General features: G+C 53.6%; 1 protein-coding gene across 1 annotated transcript; it reads left to right on the top strand.

Moving 5' to 3' along the window:
• Positions 1–2,672: 2,672 nt before the first annotated feature.
• On the top strand, positions 2,673–6,691 carry RAB3D (RAB3D, member RAS oncogene family; the record flags this gene model as incomplete). Its single annotated transcript, XM_080714928.1, has 4 exons — positions 2,673–2,900; positions 4,353–4,471; positions 4,539–4,663; positions 6,504–6,691. The coding sequence occupies 4 exons, from the start codon at positions 2,673–2,675 to the stop codon at positions 6,689–6,691; spliced, it is 660 nt and encodes a 219-aa protein (XP_080571054.1).
• Between the last annotated feature and the right edge of the window lie 7,047 nt (positions 6,692–13,738).

Here is a 13,738-nt window from a genome sequence, read left to right as displayed (position 1 = left end):
GAATGCCCCTTGGTTCTCTCCCCAGTATTGCCAAAAAAAAAAAAAAGGGGGTTTTAATTCCAAGAGCCCATATAAGTAAATATTGGGCAAAAGGAAGCAGCTCAGTTTAGGGCCAGGCACTGCACATTGCAACACTAACTCAGATCGGAATCTTCCAGGACGCCATGGGCTGCGTTGCGTGTGCTTAACGGGGTTGGAAACGGAGGCCGGGAAAGGTTAAGTCTAGAATCCAGCCTCAGAGCGGTGGAGCTGGGATTCGAACCCGGCTCCAGGTCCGCAATCTTAGCCTCTGGGCACTGTCTAGGAACTCTACCTATCACTAGGAAAAAGCCTTTTGCTGTTAGGGGCGGGCGCGAAGGGAACGCGAGGTGCAGCCTCCAGCCCCGCCCACCGCAGCCCACAGGCCCCGCCCACCAACCAAGCCCCGCCCACCGTGGTATAAAAACCCGCCCATCGCCTACGACCTGCGAGTCCCGCCCACCGCGACGCAACAAGCCACGCCCACCCGGGTATAAGGGCCCGCCCCTACCGCAAGCCCCGCCCCGCGGCCTGCACGCCCCGCCCCGCCCTGGGCGGAGCCCGCGCGGGATCCGGGTGGCGGCGGCGGCGGCGGGGCCGGGGCGGGGGTCGTGGCGGAGGCGGCTGCAGCGAGTCGGAGCGGGAGCCGGCGGGCGGCGCCGCGGGCGCGAGGGGACCCTCGGAGGGAGCGCGCCCGCCGCCCCGCGCGCCTGCAGGTGGGGAGCAGGGGCTGGGGGCGGCGGGCCGGGGGCCGGGCGGGGGCTCCGGACGCCTGTCCCTCGCCCCCACCCAGCTGGGCTCCGCCGGCGGCGGTAACGGGGCGCGGGCGGGGCCGGGAGCCCAGCTGGGGGCGCGCGGCGGGACCATATGGTGATGGGGGCAGCGACAGCGCCTGGCCACCTGCTGGGGCGCCCCCAGTGCAGGAGAGGGACCGATGGGAGCTGTCGGGGGGCCGGCACTGGGGTCGGCCGAGGGCTGGAGGGAGGTGGGACCGGTGCCCGGCAGGGGCAGGGTGGGGCGGGAGGCCCAGCGTGGAGGCGCTGCCCGTCTCCCCCGCCTCTCCTCAAACTCGTTCTCCCGGAACACGGGGTGGGGCCGGTTGGGACCGCGTTCTAAATGGAAAAAATAAAGGCCCCAAAGGTGGCTGAGAAATAGCTTTACCCGGGATCCACCCCCCCCCACCCCGCGCCTGTGCGTTTTCACTCACCCAGGGCCTACCTGGGGAAACTGAGGCCTGGGGAGGTAATGAGGCGGCAGGGGGCACCCTGGGCCCAGGCGACGCCCAGGCATGCAGATGCAAGCAGCGCCTGGTGGGAGAGAAAGGAGCAGGGTGCCTGGTGGTGGTCTCCTAGTGGGATTTCTGATAATTAGTTGGCTGAGTAACTTCCTTGGATTTGAGGACTTGGGCTCCTGCCTCCGCGGGCTGGGGTTGGGGTGAGTCACCTGGCCAAAGAGAGACGTCCGGCCCCTTTGACAAATAGAAAATGGCAGGTACCCTCTTGGGAGTAGAGCTGGGGCTTTAAACCTAGGCCTTGTGCACAGAAAGCCCCCTGGCCCTGGGGCTCAGGGAAAGGGTTACACTGGGCTTGGGAGGGGGGCAGGGCAGGCTCACCAGTTACAGACACCTGCCAAAGTCAACACCCGGGCTCTGGGAGGGGGCTCTGGCCAGCTGGCAGGTGCCCCCCCCTTCTTTCCTGGGTAACACCTGGGCCAGGTCAGCTGCTTCCCCCAGGGCAAAGTCCGCTCCTACAGCTCTGCAGAGACTTCCTCAGTGGCCAGAGAAGCGCCCTGTGTGCCCCCGGCCCTGCATTTGAACCCTTCACCAGCCCTTTAGTGAAGCCCCCCCCAGCCCCCCATATCAGAAGCTCAGAGAACTGAGACGTGGTGGCACACGCTTGTAATCCCAGCATTGGGGAGGCTGAGACAGGAGGATCGCGGTTTACAGACAGCCTCAGCTACTTAGTGAGGCCCTCTGCAACTCAGTGAGACCTGTTTCAGAATAAGGAATAAAAAATAGGGCTGGGGGTGTAGCTCGGAGGTAGAATGCCCCTGGGTTCCATCCCCAGTACCACACACACAAACAAAGGCTCAGAGAAAATGAAACAGCAGGGACATTTATTGAGTGCCAGCTACATACTAGACGCTGTCCTGTGATCACTAGGTGTATTAAGAGCCCTCTGCTGGAAGGCACGGGGCAGCCCCAGGGGTGGGCTTGGTCCTGTTCAGTCCCAGCTGTATCTCTGCAGAGACACAGGTGGACTCAGTGAGTCCACCTGCTTAGGCCCTTTGCAACTCAGTGAGTCCTTGTTTCAAAAATAAAGACTTAAAAAATAGGGCTGGGGTGTAGCTTGGAGGTAGAATCCCCCTGGGTTCCATCCCCAGTGCCACAAAAGAAAAAGAAAAACTCATTGCGGGCTCCCGACTCACTGTCCTTTCAGACAGGGACTCTGACAAACATCCCATTTTCCAAAAGGGGGTGTGAAGTGGGACCAGAAAAAATGATGCTTCCAGAATCGCTTGGCCTCCATGGGGCGGGCCTGGGATTTGAACCCAGGCCGGGTAGAGCCATGATGGGTATTTAATTTCCTTGTGCAGGGCTCCTGTCTCCCCAGCTGAGGATTTCAGGCCTCCTCCCCCGAGAGGATCCAGCCAGCATGGCGTCGGCAGGAGACCCCCCCGCGGGCCCCCGGGACGCCGCAGACCAGAACTTCGACTACATGTTCAAGCTGCTCCTCATCGGTAACAGCAGCGTGGGCAAGACGTCCTTCCTCTTCCGCTATGCCGACGACTCCTTCACGCCCGCCTTCGTCAGCACCGTGGGCATCGACTTCAAGGTCAAGACCGTCTACCGCCACGACAAGAGGATCAAGCTGCAGATTTGGGTGGGCCGGGCAGCTGGGCCGGGCGCAGGGACTGCCCCCTCCAGGGATGGTCAGGGGAGGGTTCCCGGGGGAGGGAGAGAGGCCCAGGGTCTAGGAAGACGGCCTCGCCTATGGGGTAAAGCCAGGCTGAACCAGGCATGGTGGCGCACGCTTGTAATCCCAGCATTTGGGAGGCTGGGACGGGAGGATCGCAGGTTCAAGGCAGGACCCTTAGTAACTTAGCGAGACCCTCTTTCAAAATAAAGAAATTAAATTGGGCTGGTGGGGTGTAGCTCAGAGGTAGAATGCCTCTGAATTCAATCCCCAGTACAACACACACACACACACACACACACACACATACACACACACACACACACATACACAGATAGGTTTGGTAGCACACACTTGTAATCCCTGTAATTGGGAGGCTGAGACAGGAGGATGGCAGGTATGCAGCCAGCCTCAGCAAGTTGTGAGGCCCTCCACAACTTAATGAGACCCTGTTTCAAAATAAAGAATAAGAGCCGGGCGTGGTGGCGCACGCTTGTAATCCCAGCATTCAGGAGGCTGAGATCTGGAGGATCGCGGTTCGCGGACAGCCTCAGCTACTTAGTGAGGCCCTCTGCAACTCAGTGAGACCCGGTTTCAAAATAAAGAATAAAAAATAGGGCAGGGGGTGTAGCCCGGAGGTCAAATGCCCCTGGGTTCCATCCCCAGACCCGCAAAAAAAATAAATAAATAAAATAAAATAAAACAAAATAAAGAATAAAATCAGGTGTAGCTCAGAGGTAGAATGCCCTGGGGTTCCAATCACACACACACACACACACACACACACACACACACACACACACACACACAGTATGAAGAAAAAAAAAAAAAAGTATGGCCAGGTGTGGTGGCGCACGCTTGTAATCCCCGTGCTTGGGAGGCAGAGACAGGAAGATCACGCTGGTTCGAAGCCAGCCTTGCTGGCTTAAGAGACCCTGTTTCCAAATAATATATACAAAAAAACAGGTCTGGGAGGGAGTGTAGCCTGGAGGTAGAAGAAACCCCAGTACTACCAGAAAGGAAAAAAAAAAAAAAGTATGAAAAGCGGGGCATGGTGGCACATGATTGTAACCGCAGTACTTGGGAAACTGAGACAGGAGGATCGCAGGTTCGGGGCCAGCCTCAGCAACTTAGCCAGACCCTGTTTCAACATACAAAATAGAAAGGGCTGGGGGTGTAGCCCAGGGGTAGAAACCCCCACCCCACCCCTGGATTCAATCCCCCCCAAAAAAAAGACTCATAAAAGGCAAGGGACCCTGAGTCTGGCAATCCCTCCAGGGAGTGCGCGTCACCCATCGGACTAGGGGGTCCTATGGGAGTGAGTCCCTGTCCCCCCATCAGACGAGGCCGTGAGGACACAGCTGCGGCTGACCCGGCACCGTGGCTTCCAGCCCCTGACGCCGCCCCTCCTTCGCACAGGACACGGCGGGCCAGGAGCGCTACCGCACCATCACCACGGCCTACTACCGCGGAGCCATGGGCTTCCTGGTCATGTACGACGTCTCCAACCAGGAGTCCTTCGCAGCCGTGCAGGACTGGTGAGTCCCCGCCGGCCCCCCACCCTGCCCGTGCCCTGCACCCCGGCTCATGCCTGCCGCTCCACAGGGCCACGCAGATCAAGACCTACTCGTGGGACAACGCCCAGGTCATCCTCGTGGGGAACAAGTGCGACCTGGAGGACGAGCGCGTCGTGCCCGCGGAGGACGGCCAGCGGCTCGCCGACGATCTCGGTTAGTGCTTGGCCTGGCCTCGGTGCTCGCTGCAGCGGTTCAGCGGCCCTTAGGGGGCTGAAAAACCCCCCAGCTATGTGCCCATCCCGATTTTTTTTTTTTTTTTTTTTTTTTTTTTTTGGTGGTGGTACTGGGGATGGAACCCAGGGGCCTTCTACCTCCGGGCTACACTCCCAGACCTATTTTATATTTTATTTGGAAACAGGGTCTCTTAAGCCAGCTGAGGCTGGCTTCTAACCTGTGTGATCCTCCTGTCTCAGCCTCCCAGGCGCGGGGATGACAAGCGTGCGCCACCACGCCTGACTTCCATCCTGATTTAATTTAACTTAATTTTAGAGGATTCTTCTATAGGAACTCCCATGACCAGGGAATCTAGGTTTGTTTTTTGTCTTTGCAGTACTGGAGATTGAACCCAGGGACACTGCCCATGAGCTAAACCCCCAGCCCTATTTATTATTATTATTAATTAATTAATTTATTTATTTATTTTGTGGTTCTGGGGCTGGAACCCAGGGGCAATGTACCTCCAAGCTACACCCCCAGCCCTATTTTTTATTCTTTATTTTTGAAACAGGGCTTCACTAAGTTACAAAGGGCCTCACTAAGTAGATGAGGCTGTCTGTGAACCGCAGTCCTCCTGTCTCAGCCTCCCAGATGCTGGGATTACAAGCGTGCCCACCACGCCTGTCTCCAGTCCTGATTTTTATTCTTTATTTTGGAAACAGGGTCTCACTGAGTTGCAGAAGGCCTCGCGAACTATCCGAGGCTGTCTCAGCCTCCCAAATATTGCAATTACAAGCATGCACCACCATGCCCAGCTTCTTTATTTTGAAACAGGGTCTCACTAAAATACGGAGGGCCCCACTAAGTAGCTGAGGCTGTCCTCAAACCTGTGGTCCTCCTGTCTCAGACTCCGAGTACCGGGATTACAATCCTGTGTGGCAATATGCCCACATTTTCAGGGAACCGAGTTACTTGAGACTGGAATCCTATCAAGGCAAGAGATTTTTCTCTTCATTTCCTTTCATGCCCAACAAACTACAGCTCTCCCTCTGTTTTTGTGCTGTCTGCAGTCTTTAAACAAGTTTTACTGTGTATTATTATTTTTGGTGGTTCTAGGGATTAAACCCAAAGGCATTTTACCTCTGAGTTATACCCGCAGCTTTTTTCTTTTTCTTTTCTTTCTTTCTTTTTTTTTTTTTTTCTTTTTGGTGGTACTGGGGTTCCTGGAAGCACTTATACCTCCGGGCTACACTCCCAGACCTATTTTTACATTTTTTTTTTTTTAATTTGGAAACAGGGTCTCCTAAGCCAGCGCGCGCGGCTGTCTTCGAACCTGCACGATCCTCCTGTCTCTGCCTCCCAAGCGCGGGGATTACAAGCGTGCGCCACCACGCCCGGCTTTATTTTTCTTTTCTTTTCTTTTTTTTTTGTGTGTGTGGTACTGGGGATGGAGCCTACACCCCCTGCCCTACTTTTTATTCTTTCTTTTGAAACAGGGTCTCACTGAGTTGCAGAGGGCCTCACTAAGCAGCTGAGGCTGGCCGTGAACTGCGATCCTCCGGTCTCAGCCTCCCAAGTGCTGGATGACAAGCGTGCCCGCCACGCCCGGCTCTGCTGCCAATTCCCATCATCATGATGGTCGTCAGCAGCAGCCACAGCAACATTACTGTTGTCATTTCATAGCAGACTGAGGTTCAGAGGGGCCCAGGCCTTCGGCCAAGGTCCCCCAGCACTAGAAAGGGCCGCGCTGAGCTGGAAAGCGGGTGTAAGAGATCCCGCAGCCCAGGTCTCGCCTGCGGTCCCACGAATGCCGTCTGTCTCCCTTGTGTCCGTCCAGGCTTCGAGTTCTTCGAGGCCAGCGCCAAGGAGAACATCAACGTGAAACAGGTGTTTGAGCGCCTCGTAGACATCATCTGTGAGAAGATGAACGAGTCCCTGGACCCCGCCGCCAGCCCAGGCAGCAACGGGAAAGGCCCGGCCCTGGGGGACCCCCCAGCCCCCCAGCCCAGTGGCTGCAGCTGCTAGAGATGGCCCTGGGCAGCCCCACCGCCCCCTCGCGCCTCTGCAGGGGCTGTGACCCAGGCCGGAGCCACAGGGCTGTCTCCAAGCTCAGGGCGCCCCCTCCCCTCCTGCCCGCTGCCCGCCACTGCACGGCTCACCCCTTCTCCGTGTCGCCGCAGACCCCAGGGGCTCAGCTCCGGGGCACAGGCGGGGGCCATGCCGCCACACACAAGCCGGCTGTTGGCGGCCCCTCGGTGCCTGACCGGGGACATCTTGCGTGCCTTCGACGGCAGAACGGTTCCCACGCCTTGTGAGCTGGTGTTCACGGGCAGGTTCTCCGAGTTAATCCCAGGAAATGTGGGGGCAGCCCCCCTCTTTCTCAGATCCCCCAGTATGGCCATGAGCCTCTCCCCAGGAGTCTCCCAGATTCTAAGACGGGGCGGTGATTTCGGCCCCCATAACTCCCTTCCTCTGGCTCGCAGACTGTCTCCTTGTCAAGCCAGCACGAAAGCCTGTTTTTCCACTGTAGCAGGGACAGGGAGCCAGCGACACCCCGTCCCCCAGACACCAGGGGCTCCCAGAGTGCCTTCTGAGCTCCCCGGCACCAGGCCAGGCGTGACCCCGCGCTGTCTTGCTTGACCTGCTGCGTCTCTGATCCGGGATTGGATTCTAGCACATTCTGGCCACATCAGGTGAAGCTGAAGATTGCCCAACCTTTCGGGTTCCGGCGCAGGGCTCTCTGCCAAGAGTTAACCTCCTCTGAGCCAGGAGCCCGGGCCCTGCCTGGCTGGTTGGATTTTAAGCAAGATCTTTGCAAACCTTACATCCTGCCAGCGAGGGAAATTGAGAAATGTTCCCACGGCCCGTGCCGGCTGGCGGCTTCCTCATGTCAGTCAGGCTTGGCCTTACTTATTTGAGGACCCTTAGAGTCCAAGGTCTGTTTCCCAAAGCCATGTCATCCTCAGCGACCTCTGTGTTTTTTCTGTGGCACTGGGGATTGAACCTGGGGGCATTCTACCTCCAAGCTACAACCCAGACAGCGTCTTTCTTTCTTCTTTTCTTTTCTTTCTTTCTTTCTTTCTTTCTTTCTTTCTTTCTTTCTTTCTTTCTTTCTTTCTTTCTTTCTTTCTTTCTTGGTGGTACTGGGGATGGAACCCAGGGGCCTTCTACCTCCAGACTACACTCCCAGACCTATTTTATATTTTTATTTGGAAACAGGGTCTCTTAAGCCAGCAGAGGCTGGTTTCAAACCTGCGCGATCCTCCTGTCTCCGCCTCCCAAGCGCGGGGATGACAAGCGTGCGCCACCACAGCCGGGTTTCTTTCTTTCTTTCTCTCTCTCTCTCGCTCTTTCTTTTCTTTTTCCTTTTTTTTTTTTTTTGGTTTATTGTTTTGAAACAATATCTCACTAGGTTGCTTTGAGTCTCACTAAGTTGCTGAGGCTAGGCTAAGTTGCTGAGGCTGGTCTCCAATCCTTGATCCTCCTGTCTCAGCCTCCGGAGTCCTGCGATTCCAGGAGGGCACCACCATGCCCGGCCACAGAGGAATCCCTTCTAAAGAATGCCCGGGGCTCAGGAAGCGCGTGAGAAGGCAGATTGTGCCAACTTGGAGGACAGAGCTGGGAGCGGCAGGACCTTGCGTTGATAGGTGACGGGCCGCGGTCGGCGTCAAGGGGTCCACCAAGCTGGGTGTCCTGCTCAGAGGACATATGCAATTTGGGATCTGTATCCTGACCCTACATCTCAGCGTCCCCTCTGCCCACCAAAGTCCAAACTCTGGTGGCGTGGTACTTCTGCTCCTAAACACCAGTGGCACCCTCACGACCCCAGACAGAGTGGCCCAAGCTGATGGCGTGGGCCCAGCTCCCGCTTACAGGTCAGGCGTCCTCACCACCCCACCTCTGGCAGCTGGTGCGACTCCCTGAAGCTGTAATGAGCCCCGCCCCCTCCCCGGGGTGTGAGTGTGCCGGAGAAGGCCTCGGTTCAGTTCCGGGCGTGGTGGCACACACTTGTCATCCCAGCATTCGGGAGGCCGAGACAGGAGGATCGTGATTCGCAGACAGCCTCAGCTACTTAGTGAGGCCCTCCGCAACTCAGTGAGACCCGGTTTCAAAATAAGGAATCAAATTAATAGGGCTGGAGGGTGTAGCTTGGAGGTAGAATGCCCTTGGTTTCCATCCCCAGTACTACAAAAAAACCCAAATTAATTGCTAGGTGCCAGGTGTGGTGGCACAGGCCTATAATCCCAGCACTTGGGAGGCTGAGACAGAAGGATCACAGGTTTGAGGACAGCCTCAGCAAAGTGGCAAGACTCAGCAACCAAGGAGACTGTCTCAGAACAAAAATTAAATAAAAAGCGTTTGGGTGTAGCTCAGAGGTAGAGTGCCCCTGGGCTCGTTCCCATACCACACTCCCCCCAAAATTTCTAGGGAGCTCCATTTCCCCCTTACCAAGGACTGCCCTTAGAACCAACCGCTTGTATACAACCAACTGAACGGACAAATGCCCATGAACACACAAAATCCAAGTGTCTGAGCACCGAGGGCATCAGTCAGTTGGTTTTTTTTTTTCTTTCTTTCATAACGTTAATACCAAAGTCAAATTTAAGCAGCTTAAAAGGCCTTAAAAGCCGGGCGTGGTGGCGCACGCTTGTCATCCCAGCATTCGGGAGGCTGAGACCGGAGGATCGCGGTTCGCGGACAGCCTGAGCTACTTAGCGAGGCCCTTTGCAACTCAGTGAGACCCGGTTTCAAAATAAGGAATAAAAAATAGGGCAGGGGGTGTAGCTCAGAGGTCGAATGCTCCTGGGTTCCATCCCCAGACCCGCAAAAAAAAAAAAAAAGCCTTAAAATGCAACACGGGCCGCCCAGATTTTGTTGGCCGGGTCACTCTTCCTAAGCTGCTCCCCAAAGGGGTGGGTGGTTCGAGCGCGTCACAGCCTGTGTGATAAAAGCAGCTGTGGCTGCTTTTCTCGAGCCCCACCAAGCTCTGTTGACAGAAGACTTCTCCACAGTAACAACCCAGAGAACTGCCCCAAGCGTTCTCCCAAGGCTGACCAGGTGGGAAATATTTTGTTGTTGTTGTTGTTTCTAAAAATAAGGCAAGTTCTAAACGTGATTACAGGGGAGAGGTGACTTGAGATGGTCGCTAGGGAACGGGAACCCATGTCCCCGTGATGGCTGAATGGGGGAAGAGGAGGTTTGTTGAGTTTATAAACGGAAATTAAACCAAAGGCCGTGGGAAAACCACTTCTCAGCTCAGGGAATGAGGTGGGAGCGGCCAACGGTGGCTTCTTGTTTGCTGTCGGTAACTTGTCCCTTCCACGCGCAGTTTTGGGGGAAATCACCATGACCATGGCGGTTTGTGGTTCTGTTTCTCCCTCTCTTCTCCTCTCCATCCTCTTCCCTCTCCAGGGACCACGCATTCGCGTATTTCCTTTCCTCTCCCACCTAAAAAGTAAGTAAGGGGTGACATTTGCTCTCCGTATTGAAGCAATAATTCTGCTCCGGGCTCCGCCCTGCAATTCTGAAACAGCACGGGCCGGGCGAGCTCCGGGCTGCCCACGTGTATCCTGAACCTGGTCCTTCTGTGTGATTCTTTGGTGTCCAATTTGGAGATACGTGAAACTTTTCTCCTCATAAAAAAAAAAAATTTAGTAAAACTGTTAGCGTCCAAATGCATTTGTGCTTTTATTTCCATGAGTGAAATTCAGTTTCCCAGAAAAGGGTGTTGACTCAGTGGTAGTTGGTGGGGGCCACTTGGGTTTTCGGTGGTTTTGTTTTGTTTTGTTTTGGTACTGGGGATGAAACCCAGGGGCATTCTAACTCTGAGCTATACCCCCAGCCCAATTTTTTATTCTTTATTTGTAAACAGGGTCGCACTGAATTGCAGAGGGCCTCACTAAGTAGCTGAGGCCGTCTGTGAACCCGGATCCTCCTGTCTCAGCCTCCCGAATGCTGGAATGACAAGCCACCACACCTGGTACCCAGCCCTATTTTTAATACTTTATTTTTATTGATTTATTTTTTCAGTGCTGGGGATTGAACCAGGAGCAATTCTACCTTCGAGCTAACCCTCCCAGCCTTATTTTTTTATTCTTTATTTTAAAACAGGGTCTCACCCTGTTTCCAAATAAAATATAAAATAGGTCTGGGAATATAGCCTGAAGGTAGAAAAGCCCCTGGGTTCCACCTCCAGTACCACCAAAAATAAATTAACTAAAATAAAATAAAACAGGGTCTCATTAAGTAGCTGAGGCTAGCCAGGGACATGCGATCCTCCTGTCTCAGCCTCCCAAGTACTGGAATTTCAAGTGTGTGCTACCACACTTGGCCTTTTTTATTTTTTAATACTAGAAATTGGACACAGGAGCATTCTACCTCTGAAGTATGCTCTCAGCATGTATGTATGTATGTATGTATGTATGTATGTATGTACATAGGTATGTATTGTGTATGGTGCCAGGGACTAAACTCAGGGGCATTCTACCTTGGACCTACATCTCCAGCCCTATTTTATTTTATTTTTGTGGTACTGCAGATTGAACCCAGGGGCATTCTACCTCCAAGCTACACCCCCAGCCCTTTTTTATTTTTTATTTTGAAACAGGGTCCCACTAAGTTGCGGAGGGCCTCACTAAGTAGCTGAGGCTGGCCACAAACTCATATCCTCCTGTCTCAGCCTCCCAAGTACTGGGATTACAAGTGTGTGCCACCATACCCAGCTTTAATTTTTTATTTTGAAACAGAGTCTCACCAATACTCAGATAATCCACCTGAGACAGGTGGATTGTAGGTTCCAGGCCAACTTCAAAAATTTAGCAAAACCCTCAGCAACTCAGTGAAACCCTGTTTCAAAAAATTAAGCCGGGCGTGGTGGCACACGCTTGTAATCCCAGCATTTGGGAGGCTGAGACCGGAGGATCGCGGTTCACAGACAGCCTCAGCTACTACTTAGTGAGGCCCTCTGCAACCTAGTGAGACCCGGTTTCAAAAATTAAAATAAACTAAGTGTGGAGGCGCACGCTTGTAATCCCAGTAGTTGGGAGGCTGAGACAGGAGGATCACAATTCGTGGACAGCCTCAGCTACTCAGTGAGGCCTTCCACAACTTAGACTCTATTTCAAAATAAAGAATAAAAAAATAGGGCCGGGGGTGTTGCTTGGAGGTAGAATGCCCCTGGGTTCCATCCCTAGTACCCCCCCAAAAAGGTTACTCTTTGGGGACTCCTCCCGCTGTGTGGGGGAGCCGTTTTTATCTACTTTCCTTGACTTGAAATAAACTTTAATATTTCTATTTAGAAAAAAGAGGGGGTGGCAAGAATAAGAGAAGAAGGGATCTCGAACTGCACCCAGGACCAGCAGGGACTTGCTGGGCACTTGTGGGAGACACAGGTTCCTGTGAGACACGGTGACGCACACACCTGCAGTCCCCATCCTCGGGAGGCTGAGACAGGAGGATCACAGGCTCAAGGCCAGCCTTTGCAGTCTAGCAAAACCCTCAGCAAATTCATGAGGCCCTGTCTCCAAATAAAATTTGTGTGTGTGTGTGTGTGTGTGTGTGTGTGTGTGCGTGTGTGTGTGTGTGTGTGTGTGTGCGTGTGTGTGTGTGTGTGGCACTGGGAATGGAACCCAGGGGCATTCTGCCTCCAAACTATACTCCCTGCCCTATTTTTTATTCTTTATTTAGAAACAGGGTCTCACTGAGTTGCAGAGGGCCTCACTGAGTAGCTGAGTCTGGACTTGAACCGTGATCCTCCGGTCTCAGCCTCCCAAATGCTGGGATTACAAGCGTGTATCACCACGCCCAGCTCAAATAAAAAAAAATTTTAAAATAGGACTGGAGGCCGGGCGTGGTGGCGTACGCTTGTAATCCCCGCGCTTGGGAGGCGGAGACAGGAGGATCGCGCAGGTTCGTAGCCAGCCTCGCTGGCTTAAGAGACCCTATTTCCAAATAAAAATACAAAAATAGGTCTAGGAGTATAGCCCGGAGGTAGAAGGGTTTCCAGGAACCCCAGTACCACCAAAAAAAAAAAAAAAAAAAAGACTGGGGGTGTAGCTCAGAGATAGAAGAACACCTCTGGGTTTAAACCCTAGCAACACACACACACACACACACACACACACACACACACACGGAAAATGAAGAAAAGAAATAGATTCCTTGGCACAGCTCCTGATCTCCTGAGCCAGAAGGTGCCTGGCTTTCTACATACCATCCAGAAGATTGCATGGCAGGCTCCCATCTGAGGACAGGACTGAGCAAACCGCAGTGGAAAACGTGAAAATCACACCGGTGTGCGGAGCGTGGCGGGACCTCAATTCAAAGGAACCCAAGGTAAAAAAAAAATCCGTTTTTGTGCTAATCAGGAAAATTCGATGATGGCCCAGGTTTATTAAGTGATTCCAAGGAATTGCCGTAGGCGTGATAATGGCTTACGGTTGTGAAACACAAACGAATGTATTTTTAGAGGTGTGTGAAGGGGAAGATGACATCGCCTGAGATTTGTTTTAAAATAAGTCATCGAAATGTCTTGCCACAAAAATCAGAGTTTGAAAGCGACACCCAGGCAGCCAGGCGAGCCGGCACGCACTTGTCATCCCAGCACTTGGGAGGCTGAGACCGGAGGATCGTGATTCCCAGACAGCCTCAGCTACTTAGTGAGGCCCTGTTTCAAAATAAAGAATAAAAAATAGGGCTGGGGGTATAACTCAGAGATAGAATACCCCTGGGTTCCATCCCCAGTACCGCAAAATAAATAATAGTAAGGAAATGAATTGTGCAATATTTTATCAATGGAAAACCAGAAAAGATAAAACAAATGCATAAAAATCTTGGTGAATCTGGAAGAATTTGGGTATTTCCTTGGAGACTTCTATGAGTGTTCAGAATTTTCTTCACAGAGAAATTTACAAAACAGGGTCCTGGGTGAGAAAGGACGTCCGATCTGGCAGACTTCACAAGTGGCCTGTCCCCAAAGGCTCATGTGTTGGAGCATGGTTCCCACGGTGGCAGTGTTGCGAGGTGGGGGAGCCGGGCGTGGTGTAGTCTCAGTATTTGCGAGGCTGAGCCAGG

This window comes from Muscardinus avellanarius, assembly GCF_963383645.1.
Source record: "Muscardinus avellanarius genome assembly, chromosome: 18".
In the NCBI taxonomy this organism is placed as follows: domain Eukaryota; kingdom Metazoa; phylum Chordata; class Mammalia; order Rodentia; family Gliridae; genus Muscardinus; species Muscardinus avellanarius.
The sequence above is the reverse complement of the archived record's forward strand: the minus strand, read 5'-3'. Positions and strand labels throughout refer to the sequence as shown.